At 31.3% G+C, this 24,727-nt stretch overlaps 1 protein-coding gene across 1 annotated transcript; it reads left to right on the forward strand.

The window, feature by feature from the left end:
* Positions 1–24,727, forward strand: LOC110101357 (serine carboxypeptidase-like 16). The gene is made up of 16 exons (XM_028697037.1): positions 1–131; positions 4,866–4,987; positions 5,083–5,143; positions 5,941–6,086; positions 6,794–6,870; positions 7,397–7,519; positions 7,622–7,724; positions 9,858–9,895; positions 10,499–10,603; positions 10,730–10,813; positions 11,140–11,289; positions 15,900–15,971; positions 23,383–23,507; positions 23,953–24,066; positions 24,213–24,258; positions 24,644–24,727. The coding sequence occupies exons 1-16, from the start codon at positions 1–3 to the stop codon at positions 24,725–24,727; spliced, it is 1,581 nt and encodes a 526-aa protein (XP_028552870.1).

A 24,727-nucleotide genomic window follows, 5' to 3' on the forward strand; every position in this document is an offset into this window, starting at 1 on the left:
ATGATTGAGCTCAAGCACCGCAGAGCTAGACAGTATGGCACAGTGGAGTTGAAAAATGAACCAGTGCCTCAACATTGTGATGTTGGCTTCGCTGTGACGCTGAATGATATAGCATGGTTATTGCATAAAAGGTGTGTATTTTTGCTAATTCATTTGGAATGACAAATTCCTCATTCGTTAAGCCAAATAGAGTACTACTGTTAGATGCAACCTTTGCATTCCACTAATGGGTACTCATAGAAATTTTAGCATATTCATTATTAGCTGTCACGCCTTCCTCTGTATTACCAGTCCTTACACAATATTCATGAATAATCTCATTGATATTTTCCTGAATAATATTATTGCTAACACTTAGATTATGACCATTTCATCAATTTCTTCATCAATATCATCACTTGAACCACTGCTCATTGTCTCGTATCCTTCATTGATTGTAGAAGCTGATCAAAAATAGAAGTGTTGAAGGACCAGGTAAATTCATTTCGCATGAGTTTCATGTGGATCTGCATTGCATTTACTTAACATTAGAAAACAAGCAATAATACATTACTAGAACTAACATAATTAATAGTTTCTTCGACTCCTAACATACCGGTTAAGTACGACTGAATCGACCAACTGAATCGTAAATTTGAAACAAAAGATATTCAACAAAAATTAGGCATGCCTTTTGGAAGCATCTTGCATGCCAAAAGGATTTTTGTAGAAATTAGGCATGCCTTTCAGAAGCATCTTGCACCTCATCTCTATGTTCAAGCATGACTGAATCACGAATTTGAACCAAAAAGGTTTTCGTCAAAATTACTATCTACTGGAATTTGCTCAACCTCTACATACAAAATCAAAACTTTAGCAAGAATCAATAACAATGCAAACTCACATGCTTCATCGTCCTCAACTTTTGAGGTGATGAATTCGCTCCCCCACCGAAAAATGACCCACAATGGTTGTTGTGAACTTTGACAGATCGTACTTGAGCGCTCTAAGAACCCTATCCTTTAGTTGCTTTAAAGTTGACTTAAATGAAACTTATAAGAGGTGACAGGTACCACCACTATATATATGCGAAAAATTCGTATCTAAAGATAACTCTCCATCGTATAGTAGTATGAAAAATGGTGGACACGTAGTCATTATGAATACTTATATTTACATAAAAATGGAAATGTCAAATCAAAACATGACTCAAACTGATCGATTAGAAGCCGACTCAAATTTAGCTAAAGTCTTTTCAACCATATAGTGAAGCGATTTTCATTAAAAATATTTATAATATTTATAATTACATTACTTCAAATTTGTGAAAACTACAAAAATCATGCCTAATTATGTAGTTAGGACACTCATTAAATTTGTTTCATCGATATGAGTGTCTCGATAAAATTTAAAATTTTAATATTTATTCTGTATTAAAACTTCTAAATAAATGTATACTAAAAAAAGAGTAATTTAAAAGAGTCCTTATTAAAATTTCATTACAGTCAAAGGAAAGGAAATGGCCAATTCATAATGAATAGTTACTAAGTTTAAAAGAAAAATTCTTTTAAAATAAATTATTGAGCCAAATATATTATTTCCATAAAAACAGGTTTATTCTTTTGACCATAACATATTTGAAAATAATATAGTTAATTTAAAAATATTATGAAAATTAAGAACTTGATCGATCTAATAGTTATAAATTTTAAAAAATGGTAAAAAACTAAGAAATAATAATTTTATTTATTATTTAATAAAACATTATAAGCAATAAGTTTGTATAAATACCTCACGAAAATTTTGTATATAAATACATTATTTTTAAGAATTTAAAATATTGATATTAATTTTTTGACTTTTTAGTAAGTCATTATCAAATTTATTATTGATATTTATATTATATTTAAAATGAGGCTTATGAGTTATATTGAATGATATCTATTTTTTAAAATATTACTTATTATTATATTGAAAAAAAAAAATCATACTGTGGTTGAAAAAAACTTAAAGCATGACTCAAAACTACGATTAAAGTATGACTCAAAACTTCCATTTTAGGAAAACATAGAATCTATCGTTTCTTAAAAACAAAATATAGAACTAACAAAAAACCTCTTCATTCTTCAATTATAAATGGTTGATTTTTTTTTATTTAATTTTTTGTCAGATCTAAGTTAGCATTATGAAAATTAATTTAAAAAATTAGCAAAATATATAAATAAAATACCCAACTAACCTCAGTCAGACGATTTGTGCGCAGATTCTTCGATCGGGACCGAGAGAACACGAAAGCAGGAAAAGGAAGGGGACTAAGGCTTCAGATCAATTTTCAAAAGAAAAAGGTGTAATCAGAGCTAGTCGCTCGTTCAACGGGTGATTTGTTTATGCATGGTTAATCCCCCGTTAAATGGGCAATTTGTTTGTGCATATCTAATTGCCCGTTGAACAGACGATTAAGGCTAGTTTAATTTTTTTTTAAAATGTGCTTAATATCTGCTAATTACGTTTCTAATAATGCTTACGTTAAAATTTGCCAGAGCCATTATTAAAATAGTTGAGCGGTCAGATAGGGAAGTAGGGGTATGATTTAATTTTTTTTAAGAATGATGAAAAACAAATCATAAAATATATCACTCTTTTTTTTTTTTTTTTAAGAAAATGCAACCAGTGCATTTAAATATTATTGAAAGCTAAAAGCAAAAAAGCTTAAGTTGTCCATAAGATTCCTCCTTTAACAAAGCAATAAATGTAGGATGAACCTTATTAATAACTAAATAGTCCCAAATAAAGGAAGAAACAATAGCATAGTTAGCACATAGATCCGCTAACTTATTACACTTCCTATCTATACAATTAAAAATGATATTTCTATAGTCTTTGAACATACCTCTCAAATCATCATTCTTGTGAATAATATTATCTTGCAATATCATAATTCAATGATGATTACATTTGCATTATCTCCTTCAATGATGTTGCCATCAAAATTCATCATACCATCTTTAAAAACATTTTGAACGGATAGGGCAGTAAGCATTTCTAGCATAGAAACATCCCAATGAGTAATGGAATATCTGAATGCTAACAAAAAGCTGCATTTGGAATCCCTACAAACTCCTCCAATACCTCCTTTGTAAGATTGAAGTAGAGAAGCATCAAAATTAAACTTGATCCAACCGGGTGGAGGGGGATGCCGATGAATTTCCAATGCTTATAAAGCTTATTAGAACCCCATTTACCCGAGGTAGCCACTGCATTTGAGAAAGACATAGAAGCCATAGAGATTGATTCTAATGCAATGAATAAGGCACCCGTTTCCTTTCAGTGTGAACAAAATTGTTCCTAGCTTTCCAATTGTAATAAACAGCATTGCAATACAAACTGATTAACCAACCATTTTGAACAGATAACCATAATATACAATCTGTGAAAGAACTGCATTTGGGAATACCAAATCCCCATCTATTTAAATGATGGAAAACATCTCCCAGTTTACTGCATTTAACCGCAATATGTTCAATGTCTTCCACCATTTTACATCCTCTAGGACATTCAAAAAGCATTTGCAATCTTCTATAGCATAAAAACTGGAATGTTGGGATAGTTTTGTTAAATATTCTCCATCAGAAGACTTCAATTCTAGGAGACAGCTTCGCCTTTTTTATCCAATTCCAATAGTTTTCTTGCTGAAAAACTTGGATTGAAGATTCATAAGCCAATGCAGAAATCGACTTCCCATATTTGCTATACAAAAGTTCTACTTCATCTTTGGAATTACTACCAGTGAGATTTATTTGCTGAATCAGATTAACAAGATTTGGGCCAAAATTTTTCCTCAGCACATCTTGATCCCATCTTCCAATAAAAATTAATTTATCAAGTAATGCACCTTCAAGATCTTGGGGATTGAGATAAGTAGGCCATTTGTTAAGATTTTTATCTGAAATCCGGATATCATTGAGATTATTAATGGAACTCCCATTTGCTACATTCCATCTAAGAATCGACCTTAAGAACTCTCCACCATTTTTGATAATAGCCCAAGCTATAGATCCTTTCTATTTTGAGAAGTGATTTTCAAAACATGATCCATATTTTGGAAATAAAGCTTTATGCAACAAGGAATTCTCCTCTTGGGTATATCTCCAACCAATTTTTGCTCTCAAAGGCCCAATTTTGTCATGACAAGAATGAAGACCTCTCCCTCCCCATTTGGTCAGATAACATAAAGTTTTTCAATTAACAAATAGCATTCCCTGATTATCAAATGATTTATTCCAAATAAAGCTTCTACACAACTTGTCCATCTCCTCAAGTGTGCCTTTGGGGATCAAGGAATGAGTACTATGAAAGATGGTATATGACAACAAAACAGTTTTAATAAGATTGAATTTACCGGCCAATGAGATGTATTTACATAAAATATATCACTCAAACTCGTAATATTAAAGATACAATCACGATCTCTAACTAACATGGCACAAATTCTTTCATCGTGATTTATATTTTAGATTTGGTAAGTATTTATAAAATAAATTAAGGTCATTTATTTTAAAAAAATATTGTTAATAAAAAGTTTAAAAATATTAGAATCTAATTTGATGAAAAAGAAATGCGCAATATTTCAAAACTTGAAACACACTCTTAGTTCATTTTTAGTGAACTCAATGATCAGCCCATTTGATAAATTTACACCAAAACAAATATCAAATAGTAATTTTTTTTTTCAACCAAATAATTTAAAATTTTCAAATATATTATTTTAATTTCACACAAATATTTTTCAACAGTTTATTTTTTTTTCAAATCAAATCACCTCTTAATACTTTCATAACTTAATTAATTGTATTTGGGTTGAATTTGCAAATTTCTTTTTGAAGTAGGTACAGCAGTCGAATGTTTGTTGGTTTTTCAGATGGTCGCACGTTGTTCACATGCTCTGCCGGTGCATATAAAGTTTCCGAATGCTCTCCGCCTGTTAAACCTACCTCCTCTCGTTCCTGCTGTCTCCACAGCCAATGATGTCTCCTTCTTTCAATATTAAATTTTTTTGTCTGGTTTTTTTTTACGTAAGCCGCTGGCCCTGCCTTCACACCGCAGCCACCATTGTTAATGAGCTCCCTGGTTTCCCAGGCCTTCTTCCCTTTCGTCTAGAGACTGGGTGAGTGTTTTTTATTTCATTTCATTTTTTTTATATTTAATTGACTTGAAAAAAAAATATAATGTAAAATTCTCAGTGATTTTAAATACTGTAAGTTAATTTAATAATAATTAAAAACATATAAAATAATTAAAACGGTACTAATTTGAAATCTTGTTTAGAAGAAATCTGGCGAAAAGATACTAATGCATGAACACTGAGAATAAACTTGAATCATCAAATTGGATCAAAATGACTTATGGGATGAAAAAATTTAATAAAAATATCAAGATGTTAGTATATAATTTCGAGAAAACAAGCTTGATAGGCAGATCTTTTACATTTTTGAAATATAATTTAATAAACTAAAAAATAATCTCAACTTAGCTCATTAGTTTGCGAGCCAGCTTATCAAAACAAAAAAGCATATAAAATATATTAAAATTCATGAATTTAAATAAAAAAAAATTAAAAATATTTAATAATTCTATCCTATTTTCTTATATCAAGTAATTTTTTATTAGCTCATATCCGTTGTCTTATTTTTATGATTTTGTCATTAAAATTACTCGGATCATGCATAATCATTTTTTCTTTTTAATAATAAACAATCACGTCCATGAGCCACCTTGAACTCATATATTTAAGCTCAAATTCAATTTCGAACTCGATTAATTATTCAAATTCAAGCTCAAATAAGCATGACTCGAGCTCAACGCGGCTCGTTTACACCCATAGTATAGCTATATATGCAAAATATTTTTAACTTTGTCATATTAGTAAACTTAAACTTTATATATCTCTGTGTATGTATAAAGGTACGTAATGGTGGATAAAAGGACAGGAACAGAGCTCTTCTACTATTTCGTAGAGTCTGAGAGCGACCCTGGCAAAGACCCTCTCCTCCTTTGGCTCACCGGAGGTCCAGGCTGTAGCTCTTTCTATGGCTTGTATGAAGAGATCGGTAAGCTTTCATAATAATAATAATTATAATAATAAATCTTGTTTGAGTCAAGTTCTCTCGAAGACTCACTAGTCTTCGAGAGAATGAGACCGGACAAAACAACTTGATCTGACTTTACTGAATGAATTTAACTTGAATTAGATTTTTTTGATATTTGAATGAAAATTTAGTTCTATGATTGTTTTATATTTTTGGAAGTTTACTATAAAATTAATAAGAGAATATGAAAATATTTTTAAATAATTATTTAAATTTCTGAGAGGTCAAGTATCGAAGTTGACCAATGGATAGCTTAAAGTTGATTTTTTTCGATTCCATCTTTGATAAAATTTTACTTAGACCTTGTTTAAAATTATTCTTCAAATTTATTGAATGAATTCCTTTCCTCTTCGATGGTGAAGTATTTCTAAAAAGTTTACGCTAAATCTCATGATTTTATTTATCATATTTGAATTTTGATGTAAAAAATTATTGCTTCTCATATAAATTGTCCTTGACTTATTATATCTATGCATATACAAGATTTTTATATTATATTAAGACAATTAATTTTTTTCTCTAATATCATAAATATTATAGCACACAACAATTATTACGCCTATTTTGTGACCTAAACGAAGAAGAACAAAATTAAAATTTTTCGAAAGAGATTATCTTTATTTCCATTTTGAAGATTTATCTAAATTTTTATTTTCTCTTGCTTGCAGGTCCTATGAGATTCAATCGTATTCGCTATAATGGAACTTTGCCAACTTTAAATTATCATCCTTACACATGGACGAAGGTGATCATCAACTTAATTATTTAAAATGAACATTTAGTGCTCATTTAGAGCTGTCAAAGCGGTTAACGGGTCGTTTTTTGATCCGATATGAAATTGATTTGATTTGAATTCAATTGATGTGAATCAAACATATTTAATAAAAGGATAAAAGAGGTGGGCTTGAACCCGACCCAATAACCTATTTTGATTAAAAAAAATTATAACCTGTCAACTTAGAGTTTAGATTTATTGATTACAAAATAAGAAGAGCAAATCAACAAGCAAAAGATTTATGAAAAAAAAACGTCACTTTTTGAACGGGTTTATTCTGGACCTGAATCCTATCAATTTATTAAATGGGACAACCCATATATAGCTACATTTTTTCTATCAATGTTGGATCAGGATGTCGAGTCAGATCATTTATTGAACACCCCTAAGCTCATTTAGTTATGGAGGGATTTTTAAATAGAGTTTTTTTAATTAATTTTTGCTATTTTAGCACCATTCAAGTTATGAATAAACAAATTTGATTTATGGATCACAGATATTCAACATAATCTTCTTGGATTGGCCTGCTGGTACTGGATTTTCATTCTCAGAACACTTTGAGTACCAAATGTTAGATGATTACCAATCAATTAATCAAATTCACACCTTCCTTAAACAGGTGGGTATTTGCTTATTGTTTCATAATTAGAGTTATTAGAGCAAGCAATGATGAAAGTTACCGTTATGTTCTTTCTATTTTTCAAAAATATTTGTGTTTCAGTGGTTTGTTGACCATCCAAATTTCCTCTTGAATCCTTTCTATGTTGGAGGGGACTCTTATGGTGGCAAGATGGCCGCACTTGTTTCTCATAAGATAGCCCAAGGTATGCATGTATTTTATTTTTAATAAATATTTATATTTATATAATCTTTTTTTTTTTGTAAATAAATCAACTTAATTTTAAAAGTATTTGACCATTGAACTATTGATGAACACTATTTTTTTTGGATAAAACCTGCAGAGGGGCCTACACGTAGAATAAAAGGGGAAATACAAGTCCTTACAGATCCATAAGCTCATCTAAAAATACAACCTTTTAAAATAAACCTAAGAGCTATTAAATCTACTAATAACAATTAAAGAAGAGAATAAACAAAAAATGAAAGCCAACCCAAAGACCAAACCAGCCAAAATGGCAGCAACCCGCATCCAACAGATCCAAGGAGATCCATAACAAGCAGAAAACCCACCATAAGCCCAACAGTAAATTGCCATCCAAATTTGAATGGCACCACAACAGCAACCTGCACTTCCATACAACCTAACACCCCAAGGCCCAAAGCAACAGCCATTAAGCCAAATACAAAACACTATTTCTTGGATTTTCCTCTTCCTTCGATTACCCACCCGAACAAAAGTATCACGCTAACCACAAACCTTTTCAAACACTACCTCTTCATCACCTTCAGAAGGTGAAGATGAAGAACACTCAAGCCAATCCATTTGTGCCTTAACAATTGCACCACCACCCAAACAGGTCTTCCCCGACCTCAACATAACTTGAGAAAGAACATTAGGTGAGACAATATCAATAGGAACATCATTCAGAGCTTCACCACCAACACTCCCCACAACAAGGGGAAGAAAAATTGGTGCATTAGGATTCAAGTGGCCAACATAGCTTTCTAAATCACCAGATGTATCCTTAACCACCAACTCAAGATCTTGACAAAGCACCTTCTCTACTCCACCAACAATACCCTCCTCGCTATGAGCCAAAGCAACAATACAATCCTCCATCACACCCTCACTAATCAAATTAGCATCAACATTATCAAGGAGATCCACTTTAGGAGAAACCAAATTATATGTATTAAGGCAAACATCATCACCCTCAACCAATGTAGCCATATTCTCTTATTCCCCAGCATTAATACCAGCGAGATCACACCCATCAGCATTAGTGGACACCATCACCACACTGATCCACCCCAATCAATGCCAGATTAACACCAACCTCATGAGAAGAATGAGCACCAACCGAAACTCCCTCCCCCATAGGAGGAAAACCACCGAAATTAGGAAATAAAACTAGGCAAACATCTCTGAAATGACCCAAATATTTATAATGGGAGCAATACGGGGGAAATAGTTCCATCTCCATAGACTGAAAATACGCCACAGAATCAGAGCCGAGCCACACTTGATTATGATACTATTTAGTAATATCTAACTCAACAAGTATTCGAGCCACCGAAAGTCTAGTACCATTAATAACAGCATTTGAAATTACTAAACGACAAGAGGGGGGGGGGGGGAACAGAGAACCTCGAGGTAACGGATGTAGACGAGCCTTTCCCTTGGAGATCCTCCCTCAAATCCTTCTAGGGCCACATGAGGAGCAAGATGAAGCAAGCTTGGAGCAACCGTGTGATCTCCCTCACACCTCTTCTCCCTTACAACGCTCACCTCCTCCTTCCTCTCTCAACGCTCAAGAATTTCTCTAGAGCTCTCTCCCTTGGAATCCCTCTCTAACCACATTCACCCCATCTGTAAAACTTTTTCAAAAAGAACTTGATTGATATCTAAAAAAGAAAGAATTTCTTTTTATTGAATATTACTGATTTATTGTTAAATTAGGAATTCATATGATTTTTTTAAATTTTTTAAGCAAACTTTTGAAAAGCAAATTAATTTCGGCACTTATAGTTTTAATAGTTTCATCTATTTCGGGATTCAGCTTCAATTATTATTTTAATTATTGTTTTATTATAATTAAATGATAAAATATTATATAATATATTTACATATTAGATATAAATTAAATGTAGAGAATTATCCAATTCTGATTTAATTTGTAACAAAAAATAAATTTAATAAGGCCTGATTGGTGCAATTTTTATGGAAATTTGATGATTATTTAATAATTTAAATGAATGTTTCATTAAAAAAATATAAATTTTAACCTTTAAAAATAAATAGCTGTTAATGAGTTGTCAACCTTTTTGAATGCCAGGAATCGAAGCATTTGACCCGCCATTAATCAATTTCAAGGTAAATTATCTTTGAAAGAAAACAATATAGTTGTTTATTTATTTAAAATGTGGAAGAGTTCAAAATATTGATATTTGATTTGAAGTAAAAGGAATGTAGAGTAAAATTTTGAAGTATTAATTTAAAATTCGCCGTCTAGTAAAATTTTGTTTTGTTTCGAAACCATTAGATTATGCCATGTTCAAATACATCGAAAATTCTCTATCATTGCGGTCATAATCGCCGCTAACCACCACTTGTCCCATCAGCAACCACCAGTCACCGCCTACTGCCCACTGCTCCCACTAATCGTTGTTGTGGCCTACCTTGTTTGCCAGCCTCCACCACGTGCTGTCATCTTCTGCTACCACTACCACCTGTCACCACTATTTATTAAACACCTCTCAAACATTTCAAATATATTACATTCTTTTTATACTATTTTCCTCTCACTCTGTATTCTTTTTTCAGTCAATCAAATGACCCTTAAATTATCTTTGTTACTAAAAACATGAAAATAAATAATGAAGGATAAAATACCTCATTCTCTTTAGTTAAAATAATTATATATTTGATATACCACATTTACATATTTTATTTTCTTCTGAATCAAAATGACTTTAGGGGTATTTAATTGGAAACCCAAGAACAGGAATTGATGAATTTGATATCAATCCAAGAGTCGCTCATGCATATGAATTGGGCATCATTTCACATGAATTCAAGGAGGTAATTCACTTAAAATTTCAAGACTGAATTTTCTATATTTAATACACTATTAATTGTTGTTTATATAAACCTTTCCTTCATACAAATAATTTCTCTTTACATTTTTATTTTTCTTTTTTGTCTTAGTTGATAGACAGACATTGTGTTGGAGAAGATTATATGCTCCCCAGGACTGCTCTTTGTACTGCACACCTCAAAATCTTTCAGAAGGTGATATGAAAATACTTCATAAATCATTTTTTTTTACATTATTAAATATATAGTTTTTTTTAACTAACGAGTCGAGTTGTCATTGGCTCAAAATTGACTCGTTTGTTTATCAAGCTTGGCTTACATACCATTTATCGAGTCGAACTCGAGCCAGCTCATGAGTCGGCTTGACTCACCTATATCCCTAATTATTATTATTATCATCTTAACAAATGTCTGATAGGATATTAACAGTCATTAGCATATATATTGTTAATGAAGATTAGCACATCACCTACAGATAATTAATTTGTGGAATATTAAATAGTCTATTATTACACTTGCAGTTCCTTGATGAAATTGTGATTGATAATATATTGATTCCGAAATGCATTCAAGACAATTCAACCTTAGAGCAAAACGAAGGTATCTTAAGGAGTCTCTATGAAGAAGACGATGAGGAGCCACCAATTTCAAAGTCTGATCTCAACTGCCCAGTTAAGTTCATATCATTAATTTCATGGTCTCTTTTATTTCAAAAAAATAAAAAATATATTTCCTCAAATTTTAGTTGATTAAATTATTCTTATATATCATTAATTTCAATGTATCTTTTCTCCTTTAGAAATAGCTATATAGTTTTATGATTTTATTAAAAAAATAATATGAAATAATGATATGATAAATGAGATATGATTAAAAAAAGAGAGAAAATGTTAGAATTCTATACTACGAAATATTTAATTATATTTTATAGATACTATAATCTATGATTATAATACTGTGATCCTATACTATGAAAAATATTTCATTTTATTCAATAATAGAGTTTGAATGCTTGATTATGATTCTTTTTTTAACCTTCTCAATATAATAATTTGTTGACAGCTTATCAAAAATTGTAGGAAGCTTCTAAGTGCTCGTTGGAGTAGAAAACCTCATACATGAAAAATTATCGATCCATAGTTAAGGATTGCTTGGGAGCTTTATCCCTTTCATCAAACTTTCTATTTTTTTAAATTTAGTCATTCACATAATAAATTTCCCTCTTACCACTTTTTCTCCTTATTTGAATCCTCTCTTGGGCCCCACCCCATGGGGCGGAAAAATCAGCTAGGCGGAACCTTGTTCCGCCACCTAGCGTAAACCTTGGCATGTCAAGGATTGACCAGCCCATATTTGACTAGTCCAAGAGGGTTTGTTCCATCAATACCCCTCCCAAAGACTCAGGTTCTCCTCAAAGTGGAAAGACGTTAGTTGTTACTCCATTATCTTGTACGGCTCCCATGTGGCGTACGTCATAGTCTGGTATTTTCTCCATTTTATTAGCACTTGGTTCCTCCCTGTCCATCTCATACCCCTTTAGCTCTAATGGTTCAAACACCACCTCCAAAACCTCTGTTAGTGTTGTGGATAACTCTGAGATGGATGCTTGATCACCAATAGCCCTTCTCAATTGTGACCCTTGAAAAACCAGATGTATGGTAGCGGCCAGGAGTAACATCAATTGATAAGCTACTACTCCAATCCTCTTCAGTATCTCATAGGGACCAAAGTACATTGGGGTCAGCTTCTCATTCCTCATGTTATCTACCAGCCTTTGTCTGTAGGGACAAAGCTTCAATTAATTGTTTCGAAGTTGATTAAATTCATCCTCAAACATTTGCAAGACTTCAACGAAATTCATAAACTTAAACATATGCACATTCATATGCTTATAAACCACTTTTGGTGGTTTATACATGAATGAAATATGCATATAATTAATTTGAAGAAGTTACAAGTTTAGGGATTTCCTCATATGCACCATTTAATTTAGGATATTATTTAATCATACACACCATTTAATTTAGGTAATTATTTAAATTAGTTTACTCAATTTCAATATGAGATGGAATATAACCTGAGAGCCTTGAGAATCCATAGGATATTCCATATACATGAGTTTAACCAACATTGAAATTGAATGAGCACATGTACACATTTTACAAATCTTAGGTGAACAATAATCCCAACAAGTGCAAGTTTAATGTCCTAAGTAAATTTTGTCATGACATATGTGGAAAAGAGAAAATACAACTAGCAATGTAAGGAAGTCTACATAGAAATGAAAGCATCACCTAACCTATGGTTTGCTTGTTGGTGACGGATTGGAAAGCAACATGAATGCTAAAACATGCATTTGGAGGGTATTGGACACCAATCCCAACATGCTTCGCGCACCTGCATACCCTTATGGTTCTCATATGAGAGCAATTCAGTGAAAATTACCAGATTTTCATGAGTTTGTTAAGGGGGCAGCAAACATGGGATTTCTTCTTTGAGATTTAGACAACAAAATACAGGGTTGCTAAGGTCCTAAGGCTTGAGAGCATCAACCATATATTACCGGCTTAAAGGCCTAGAACTTTTCTAAGTTTTGAGGGGTTTTGCCTAGCCGGGTAAAGTCACGGCGCTGCTGGGCATCCACTCGCCTTGCAAAGGCAAGAAAGCCCAAGGATGAATGGCATGATGGTTGTCCAAACTGCTTCGGACATCACTGTCGTTGTCACGAGCTCACAAGTAACTGGTCTTCACTTGAATTTTGAAAGGTAGGAGAAACAAAAACCACACCTTCTATTTGGAATAATAATAATAGCAGGAAGAGACTCCTTTCTCTCAACTAAAAGGAGAAGGAGATAGCAGCAGCTCTCGGCCAGACTCAAAACAAGAATACTTGCTTTATTCTTCTAATCTTTTCAAGTCATGCACAAGGAAGGGCTCAACCGTAAGTATTGAGAGGCTTTGGCCTCTCGATCTAAAATCCAGAAACACACGAACATAAAGAAACATACGCCCTGTCTTGCTCGCAAATACTACCTAACCTCCTGCTCTCCCACTCGGTTGGCTTCCATCTCTTGCTCAGGTTGGACGTACGAACCTTATGCGGAAGTCGTTCAGCTTGACCAGGAAGAAATGTATGCACGAGAGAGCCGCATGGTCGGATCCCCTAGAGCCACACGGTCGAATCCCCTAGACACACACACACACACACGAGAGCTCCCGCCGAACCTTCCTCCTCCTCTTTCACTCAGATCTAACAAACAACGCCAAGGAATCAAAATCTGAAGCTTCGCTCTCCCACCTCACTCTACTAAAAGCACAAAGAAGACCTTTCCCTCTGTCTCTCACACTGTATGGAAGAACACAAATGTGGCCCTACCCCCTCTCGATTTGGATAAATTATTATGTGCAGACCGAACGGTCCAAAGGCAAATTAAAATGTGTGATATTATCTGGTACACAGAACTGGTACACATTAAAAAAGTGATGTTTCATATTCGGATTTACCTCCGGACGATGTCTACACAGAATAATTTCACCTTCATTTAGAGAAAATTTGAAGTCTGTACGACCGATTGCCATGGCGCCTCCTCATTCACTTTCTCACATAATCATTTCTTCTCGATTTTGTATATCCCAGCAATTGAAGATGCTTACTACATAATATGATATCCTCCGCTCAGATGTGCTAAAGTCACCCATATTTGCTTTCAAATAAGGCTATCACATGGCCTGGGCACTAGGACTGCGACAAAATTGGGATTTTGAGAAAAAAAAAAAACAAAGCCTTTTATTTCAAAATTCTGATTTAGAAAGATCTAATTGACTCATATTTAATCAATTGAATTAAAATTGAGTCTGAATCAAGCTAGATTTTGATTAATTTAGGGCGATTCAAATCCGATTGGACCAGATCAAGTCAATTTTTTAAAATTGGTTGCAACCCGGGGACTTAATCTTAAGGGTATTTCCTTCCAATGAATGAAAAATGAGTTTCCTAATAAGACACATGAAGTTAATAACTGGCATTTGGCTATCACCATATGCTTGTCAACAATGTCCTTCAACCTCTACCTTTTTCTCGCTCTCTCTTTCTTTATACTCACTACATCTCTACATGAAAATATTTCCTTGAGCACTTTTCTTAGTTGTCATGCTTCCTACCTCACAAGCCAAAACTGTCCATGATATGGTGTAGGACAAATAAAATGTTACAAGGAAACAATAGCATGGTAACAATAAATAGACATGCCCATATGTACCACTTTCTTAATATAAATTAATAATTACTGACTCCATGTTATGCCCTCTTTGCACAATAAAGAAGAAGGTAGTTTATAAAATTTAAGATATGTTGCATTTAAATGAAAATGAACTTACATCAATTTATCTTTCACTAATATCATCATCCAATGAAGCTTTTTAAAAGTTATGTTGGTGTTCATTATCAATTAAGTTCTCCATTATAAATGATATCATAATAGTCTTCTCATTATTCAAAATTTTGCCCCATGTCAAATAAATGTCTTATTTTTAGCTTTTCACCAAAAAAATTCCAATTTATATATTTAGGACAGGAAAAAAAAGACCATGCTATAATTTTTCTTCAATATATATCAATTGATAGAAGTTCACAAGTGTATGCCCAAACATATTACATTTCTTACTAGTAACAATGATATTCGCCTAATCAAACTTAAATAACAAAACTAAAAAAGAAGCATAATAGTTTATCTCAATAATATCATCTAATCTTTCATAGTTATTAAAGTTTCCAAATTTATAGTGTTAATAATACTAAAATTTTAAGCCTTCTTATTTTCATCATAAGCCATTGTAAAGAAAGTTAAATCCATTAATATGAAAAACTTTACACCTTCGTGCAACATTATTAGCTCCCTAGCATGAAATTGACTTCATCTATGCCATCAAAATAGTGCTTTTATTGAAATGTGTGAGTTTCAAGCACCAATCACTAATGGTCTATATACAATAATTTCATGCTATTAATGTAATTTCAACATAATAAGGATAAGAAAATGTATACCCATACAACATTTCACATATAACTAAGCCATTAATAATCAACATTAATGTTGCATATGCATAAAGGTTTGTTTTAGTTGATATATATATCAAAACTATATGCAAGATTGAATTTCAAAATTAACAAAGTTATTGAAACAATAGATGAAACAAAGAATTTTACAAATGAATGGAAATCAAAATTGAGTTTATTTGCATTGTTAAACCTGCCTCACACCCAATTTAATTTATATTTCAGGATTATACTTCATATCTTGCGTCGCGCTGGTTTGATTATTATCCCATTAGAGAAGCTCTTGGTGTGAAAAAGGTATGAGTTTTGCTCCAAGTAATTATTTAATTAATTTAGATAAATAAAATGTAAATTTAAAATAGCTAATAACCAAATAAATTATTAAACTTTAGTTATTCTATTTCTTATTGTATGAAGTAAATATTCTCATTAGATTATTGTCATAATATCATGATAATACTTACATGTTCAAACAGGAACAAACCACCCCAATTATAATTGAAAAATATTATTATTTTCTTTAAAAATGCAAATTAATTTAGGGGGATTTACATACATAATATTTGAAACTTGCTCATTTATATATCTAACATCTAAAACTTTTAAAATACACTTATAAAACCTTCTTCCCTATTGAATCATTTCTATCAATTTGTTCCATCTCCATGGGCGGGAGTGAGAACTCCTGCCCTAATGACGTTCTAATCTACAATCTTCTCCATCACACTTCCTGCCTTAATCATGAACTTCACTCGCCCTATTCTGATGAGAACTCCTCCTACCCTAAATCTTTCTCTATTGTTAGTAACTTCGGGAGAACTCTTTCTCTAGTGACATTCTTTACTATGATCTTCTGCATCACTTGGATAACTCCTACGACGGTGAGAACTCATGCTTTACTCACAAACTCTACTACCATATTTCAGTGAGAAATCCTCACGCCTTAATATGTTTTTGTTGTTTCTTATGTCATAAACTTATCTCGTTCAAATCTTATGTCAAGAGTAAACGATCTAAGTTTGTTTTTTTTTTTCTCGACCTCATTGATCAAAGCTAAAATCATTTTTTCTTTTAAAAAAAAATTGCCTATTATAAATTCAAAAGTTGTTTATAGATAAGAATGCCGCCAAAGATCTCTTTTGTCCTGAACAAAAAATTTATTCAGATGCCGTTGTTACAGTAAAAAATGACCATATTCTATCCAGTCACATTGGTGGATGAATTAATGTATGAGATTTTTTATGAATCTACCACACAGCTAGATGATTCAAGGGATGAGTTTTTAGTGAATTTATTAAATTGCTGGATGAATCAAGGGATGAGATTTTTTCATTATGCAGTCATTTATTCATAAGTATTATAGATAAGAATGCTACCAAAGATCTCTTTTGTCCTAATGACCATAATTTATGCAGCGAGTAGAACATTTTATTGAGTATTATGGGAGTTTCTCCCCAACCCTCATGGTATGTTCTCTTTCGGAATAAAATTGGGCTTCTTGGGGTATGTAAACATATTAGTAAATTAATCTTTGTGGAAAGAAAAAAATATTATCTATTATAACATGGGTTGAGATGTTAGCATTCATCACAAGATGAAATAAGTATTTTATGAAGTTTATGTTACATTAGTTTTGTTCATTGATATTCCTTTCTTTTGAAATATTCAATTTCATTGGATCCATGCATTTATTTCAAGTATCAAGCTATTTGAAAGTATGAGTTCAAGATATTCAATTGAATCTACAAGAAATCAGTATATAAATAATTGTGCCATGTTTATTTTCATTACTTGTCTTAATTATTTATTTTAATCAACCATTTTGCATTATACATATTTATTATTATGTAAGCATAAATCAATTCAAATGCACACTATTACGGATGAGAGATTGATTCAATTCACTGCATTAGTTGACCTTCTCAAAATTATTCGCAACGGGAAGCAATTTCCAGGGATTTGTAATGAATGAATTTTAAGAAGTCGGAATTTAAAACTAAAATGTATAAATGAAAATAAGCAGAAATGTAGAAAGACAGTTAATAAAAAATTTGAAAACTGCACAGTTATACGTATGAACCCAGAAGGCTCTGAAAAATATTTCCATATAATTCTTGAATTGTTTGGTATATTTATGAACCCTATGAAAGACTGTCAGTATACTTTAATCTCCCCAAAAAATTCTTAATTTATTTGTTACATTTATGATCCCCACAAAAAATTGCATGTATACTTAAATCTCCCCAAGAAATTGCAATTTAAACAATTCATTTTTTCCATTTCGATTGTTTAACTCTTGAACTAGGTTAACCATGTTTAATGTAACCAAAGATAGGTTGTCCTATTGAATTTTTGCAAGTTGTTTTGTGGTGACCCCAAAGACCACAATGGCTACTTTAAGTTTAATTATTTTCTTGTTTGTGCTTAACTCTAAAAGTTCATAAATTTTATTTTCTTAGGTTGTCCTCTTGGTCTTAAAGTTTTTGGCACACCGATATGAATATCATCTCCAGTGACACACCATTGATCCTTGTCATGAAGCATTACTATTGCATCTTCGTAATCTTATTTATACCTGAAATTAACTCAATTTAGTCAACAAAAAATAACATAAACATAGTATAAGATTTATAAAATAAATCTTTCATACCTACTAATATGATAGAATTGATCAACATAAACATGCCAAAGTGGATGTTCCTCGTTACTAATTATTGCAACTGTGTGAATACATGCTAGGCCACTCATTTGCCAAAGGTTGCAAGTATATTTTCTAGTATCATTGTTGACTTCATATCTCTTTTTCTGACCTTCAACCTCAAACTTAGATGATGTTGACTGCATAATGACAAAGCACTCATATGCTGTAATTTCTCTAACACACTCCTCAACATACGAAACTAGTTCTCCTTACCACCCTCCTACAATAAGTCTTCTCTTGGACCTTTCCTCCATTATCATGACCTTGATTATATAATGAGGTCAACTAAAGTTATGCATCTTACTTCTCCAATCCAAGAATTGAAAGATTCGGCCATATTATTTGTGTTTGTGTAATTCTTTATTTAAAATGAAAACATACTTTTTAACCAGTTATACGGTAAATAAATTAAATATAAATGAATTGTTGGAATAACATTATTTATCTCCATTAACTTGGATTCAAAATCATATCTTTTGTAAGCATTAGAAACTGAGCGTACTAAGTTTCACAACCAGGGACTATCAAAAAAATGAAAGCACTTCTTCATGTTTTTCCATAAATAACAAATACACACTCTATGTTCTATTTCAGGGTACACATTTTTTAATGCTTCTCCTAGACCTTTCTAAATATTCAACTCATAGCTAAATAAATATTCCAATTAACAATATGCTATTTCCATGTATCCCTAGATTATGTTTCAACCAATACATAAGCTAAAGTAAAGAGATTGTTGCTTCCATCAAGTTAATTTGAAAATAGCAAAACACCCAAATACTTTGATTTAAGATGGCAAGTATCAAGAGCAATTAAAGGTATGAAACCTACAATGAAGCCAACAATGCAAACTTCAAAGCTTACATAAAATTTCTCGAATGAGTAATCATCAATATCATGTGTGTATGTGCTATGAGAGCCCAAATTTCTAGCAATAAGCTCACATCTTAGAGTAGAAACCCATTTGTAGTTATCATCCACAATCCCAAATTTTATATTTTGTGCCGCTTCTCTAGAGCACCACAATTTCATATATGGTAATGATAATCTATACATTGACTTCAAACTATCATTAATGTGTTTTGGTGGTATGTACAAATGTTCCTTTATAATTTCTTGTATATCAAAAGTAACTCTGTTAGATGTGCAAGTTTATTTCCAATTATATTGACACCAAGACATAGATGTGCATCATCTAACTTTCTATCTTCAAAGGACTGACCACCTTTACATAGTGATGTAGTACCTTCAAAGACATCCTCGATGTGAGCATGTTGCTATAACTCTAGTCTTATCATTAGCCTTGATCTTTATCTCAAAGTTATTAGTGATGGTGGTGGACTATATGAATGCTTTATCATCATCAACTTGAGTTATAAGATAAATACTCTTTAAGCTTTGAAAAATAATATTGTTTGAAGCAACATTAATTGAACTTCAGTGACATTGCTCAAAACCTTCTTGAGATCATATCAACCTCTTTGTCATATTGTAATGTAACCACAACTTCAACCCACTAACTTTATTAAATTGTTCTATCAATTGTATGACCTTGGGTGACATCACTCCATATAGTCTTATAGACATTAGAAGAAGTAGCACATATATGATAGTGTAACTTGAAGTCATGGCTAATAAGCCACTTACAAATCATTTCAAACTTTTCTCTAAGGACAAAATAGCTAAATAAATCCTTCTCTAAGTTTAATTGTTTTTTATTTTTTTACCACTTTCATATCTTCTTTTATGTTGACTTTTAACTTTACTTCAATATCCCCCAAACATAAATGTAACAAGAAGCCATTCACTCTCATTCACCATAATATTCATTTAACTTTACTTTAATTTAGTAAAAATCTACCAAAAAATAATGTGTTAATAATACATCCTTCCATAGCTTGATTGATAAGGTAGAGAACCAAAAAAACCTTATATGGGTAACTCTTGACAAATAGCAGAAAAAGATTTAGGGTATGAGGAATACCACCGGAGTTGGAGCATGCAACTTTCATGGGGGGCAGGAGCTTCTGCTCTAGACGATGAAGAAGAATGACTTGAATTGGGAAAGAGTGATCGTCAGTTTCACAACGATGGAAAAGATCATATATTAGAATGTCATAAGGGAAAGAGTTCTCACGTGCGCCTCATGGGGATGAAACACAATGGTAGAAATGGTTTGATAGGGAAGATATATGTTTTATAAATATATTTTAAAAGTCTTAGGTGTTAGATATGTAAATAGGCATGTTTCAATTTGTTATGTATGTAAATCCTCCTTATAATAAATGTTTATGTATATATTAAATGAAAAAAATGATAAAGGAACATGACTATTTTTTTTAGTTTAATTGTTATATTGTAAGCTGTAATAATCTACTGCATTTTTACAACACTTAAATTGTTAAATTTAAAATGTCACATAAATCTCCTATATATTAAATGGATGAAAGAGAAGAATTTTTTAATAGAAGAAGAGGATCAAATTTTAATAGATAATTTGGTTTTTTATCCTCCTTATAATAAATGTTTATGTATATATTAAATGAAAAAAATGATAAAGGAACATGACTATTTTTTGTAGTTTAATTGTTATATTGTAAGCTGTAATAATCTACTGCATTTTTACAAAACTTAAATTGTTAAATTTAAAATGTCACATAAATCTCCTATAAATTAAATGGATGAAAGAGAAGAAATTTTTAATATAAGAAGAGAATCAAATTTTAATAGATAATTTGGTTTTTTATATGTTCAAATTAAACAATTTGTTTTAGTGGATCTTTAGTTATATATTGGTTGTTATTCTATTAAGTGTTTTATATTATATGAAAAATTATACTTACCATCTTATCATCTATTCATACCTCATTAATTTGAGTCACCAGACTGGGTCTTGACAAAAGTGCTATCAGAATTAAGTTAGGATATAAATCGTACTAAAAGAGCCATTAGGTTGATTATTAAGTCTAAAAAAATTATCCTGATATAATTATGAATTTTAATTATATGTTTTATTTTATTAAACTAAGAATGATCCTAAACAGGTTATAAATAGGTTGTACCAAGTGTTGTTGTTAATACTGATGCATTGACCCAAATGATGATAACAATGACTTATTTAATTCAAGATTCAATATCTTAGCTATCAAGAAATATTGGTAGTAGTATGCCAATGGATAAATATTTAATTTTTTTTTTTAGGATATGAGAATGTCATTATTTAAGGGAGTATAAGGATCGATAGAGATAGAAAAAAGGTTATTAAGGACTGAGAAGATATTATAAGGTATGCTCTGCCCATAATAAAGAAAGGTTTCACTGGCAATATTTGTATTAGATGGTGAGGCTAAAAGGTGGTGGAGATGGCAACATCAAGATATGTTTGGAGGGATATCTTGTATTCAGATCAAATGGATGAGTTTACTAAGGAGTTCAGAGATTTGTTTGTTTATTTCTGTAAGAAGGCAAATGCAAGATAAATTTTTGAGACTAGTGCAAGGAGACAAATCAGTATACTTACATGATACAATATTCAATAATTATAATGAAGTAAAAGAAAAGTAAAATTGCTATAAAATAAACATAATCATTTATTGCTTTTTTCTTAATTTTATTCATCTTATACATTAAATATTTAGCCTCCATATGTGCTACAGTATTTATCGAAAAGAAATTTTAGAGAATTTTAATTAGTACAAAATAATTGTAACTACCCACTTTAATTATTTTCATGGTTTAATTTCTTCCATTACTCAATTAAACTTTGATATAACCTTTCTTAATGCAACACCTAAGGTTACATACTAAATTTCAAAATATTTCATTATAATTATTAAATTCCTTCATTTTAACATAAAAGAAATTTACTTACTTTTCACCAATAATAAGATAGTTGAACACTCTTCTTCTTCTTCTTCATTACTTTCTACTCCTCCAAACGGACTAAACAAACCTTTTTATGCAAAATATTGCATTAGTCGACAAATAATTTTTAAAAATAAATGAAAGTTGATTCATCTTGAATTAATTTAAACTAAATCAAAATACCTCGATAATCTTTCTTTCCTTCTTTGCTAGACCAAGATAAGTCTTTCTCCATCATGTCTCCATTGCTTTGTCAGCTCTGTAATTAAGGCTAATTTAACTAAACCATCCAAGCCGGTTCTTACATTATGGGTAGGAGAAATTTTTTGAAAATGACTTGAAGTGATATAGTGTCCAGGTTGAGAGAATTATTATCCTACAATGATGTTCCAGAATAACTAATGTAATGAGGGTGAAAATAAAAGTGCACGACAAGAGATTTTCCATAGTCAAGAATATATTGCTCGTCATTTTATCTACCTTCCTCAATTATCTTCCCTATAGTGAGGTCCGAAAATACACAATGATTATTGAAAATTGCTACCTTATAGTTGTAGCATTTAATGACATGCATGTCCTTTTTGGTAACCTATTTTCCCACTTTAACCTAAGAGCTTATGTGGAGTTTCCAACATTTTTTCTTATGTCTTTTTTTCTTGCAATAGTTGTACTATAGATTGTCTTTGGAAGAAATCTTTTAGTATTATTTAGGGAAAGAGTTTGTAGCATTAACTCTCTTATTTTGGAGTTTGGTGGTTGTCGTGGTAGATTTTTTGGATTTTTAGGGTATCTAACATTATCATCTTTCTTCCTTCTTTGGCTCAGATAATTATCTTCCCTTCTCTCTCCTCAAGACCTCTCTTTTCTCTTTTGTGGCTCTCCTACAAGCACTACACAAGATACTTCTCCCTATCGACCCTCTTTCTTCTTCTAAAATGGTATGCATTTAAATCCCTTTATAATGTTTTTTAAGACATTTAAACTATTAAAAAAACTCACACATATCACATACGCAAACATCAAATTTATGACCTCTTAATAAGTAATCAAAGCTCCCGACCAGTAGATCAAAAACAGTTGTATATCCCTCTATAAATTAATACCCTTCATATTACTTTCTTAAAATATTGAAAATTGTGACAGGGATCCGTTAAAATATGGTTGGCATGCAACTTACAACTGAAGAAGATTTATATTGAGAACATCCATAGCAGTTTGGATCACCACCATAGTCTGCTAACACGAGGTTATCGAGCTTTAGTTTACAGGTAAGACAAGCTAATCTTCTAAACTTTACCAGAACCTATATAATTCTTTATTTATTATGAAAATATGTTTTAAATTAAAGCAATGCAAACATTTGGAAGATTCTGTGATTTGATTAACTTTAACTTAATCTAGTTTAATGCAAACATTCTTGTACACAAAAACAATTTAGAGAACTAAAACTTCTCTTCATAAAAGGGTAAAAAATCTGAAAGGATATTTTGATCTACTTTATATTGATATAAGACTTTGTAAAACATATTAACCATTAACAAACAACCAATTAAGAGCCTGAATAGTAATTACTAAACAAACATTTTGGCCTTTTTTTATGGATAGCTTTCTTATTTTTGTCTAAAGAAATTTTTTTACAAAAAAACTGCTTCAAAAAGGAGTAAGAAAGCAGTTTCAAGTGAATCTTTTAGCTAACATCGACATTTCAATCAGCGGGGATCATGATTTGCGATTTCCAACAAAGGGAACATTGAATTGGATAGACTATCTTAATTTCTCAGTCATTGAGCCCTGGAGATCATGGAAATTAAACGGCCAAGTCGGAGGGTAAGTTCTTATATATATATATATATATATATATATATGGTTCAGTTACAATCCTATTTTCAGTTTTGATGCCTAAATTAATTCTAAAGTAAAATTTTCTTACAGAGATGCCCTTAACTAATTTTTTTTTTTTAAATTTGGCACAGGTATACAATACTCTACTCAAACAATCTAACATTTGCTACCGTGATGGTAAGAGATTATCCTTTTGTATTATTTGTAAGTTTTATTTATTTATTCAATATTTTAATTCAATAAAATGTTTGTATTAGATCCAACCTATGTTAACAAAGATAGAGCTAGAGCCTAAAAGACTTGGTTATAAAGTATAAAAATGATTTTTTTATTAGATCTAGGCTTCATTTGGGATAACTTTCTTACTATTTTCTTAAAATAAATTTTTAATACAGAAAATTCTATACTAAAAAGTTACTTTAAAAAGTGGTAAAAAATAGACTCTTAATAGAACATAATGAAAAAAATGATTCATGTAGCCAATCCCACATAATGAGTAAAGTCTTGTTATTGTTGTTGTAGTATTTAGTATGTTAATAACTTATCCTTCACTCATTTGTAGGGTGGAGGTCATGAGGCACCACGAGACAAACCGAGGGAATGTTGGACGATTTTGAAGAGGTGGATTTCTTATGAATCGTTGTAG

This window comes from Dendrobium catenatum, unplaced genomic scaffold (genome assembly GCF_001605985.2).
Source record: "Dendrobium catenatum unplaced genomic scaffold, ASM160598v2 fragScaff_scaffold_853, whole genome shotgun sequence".
NCBI classification, from domain to species: Eukaryota; Viridiplantae; Streptophyta; class Magnoliopsida; order Asparagales; family Orchidaceae; genus Dendrobium; species Dendrobium catenatum.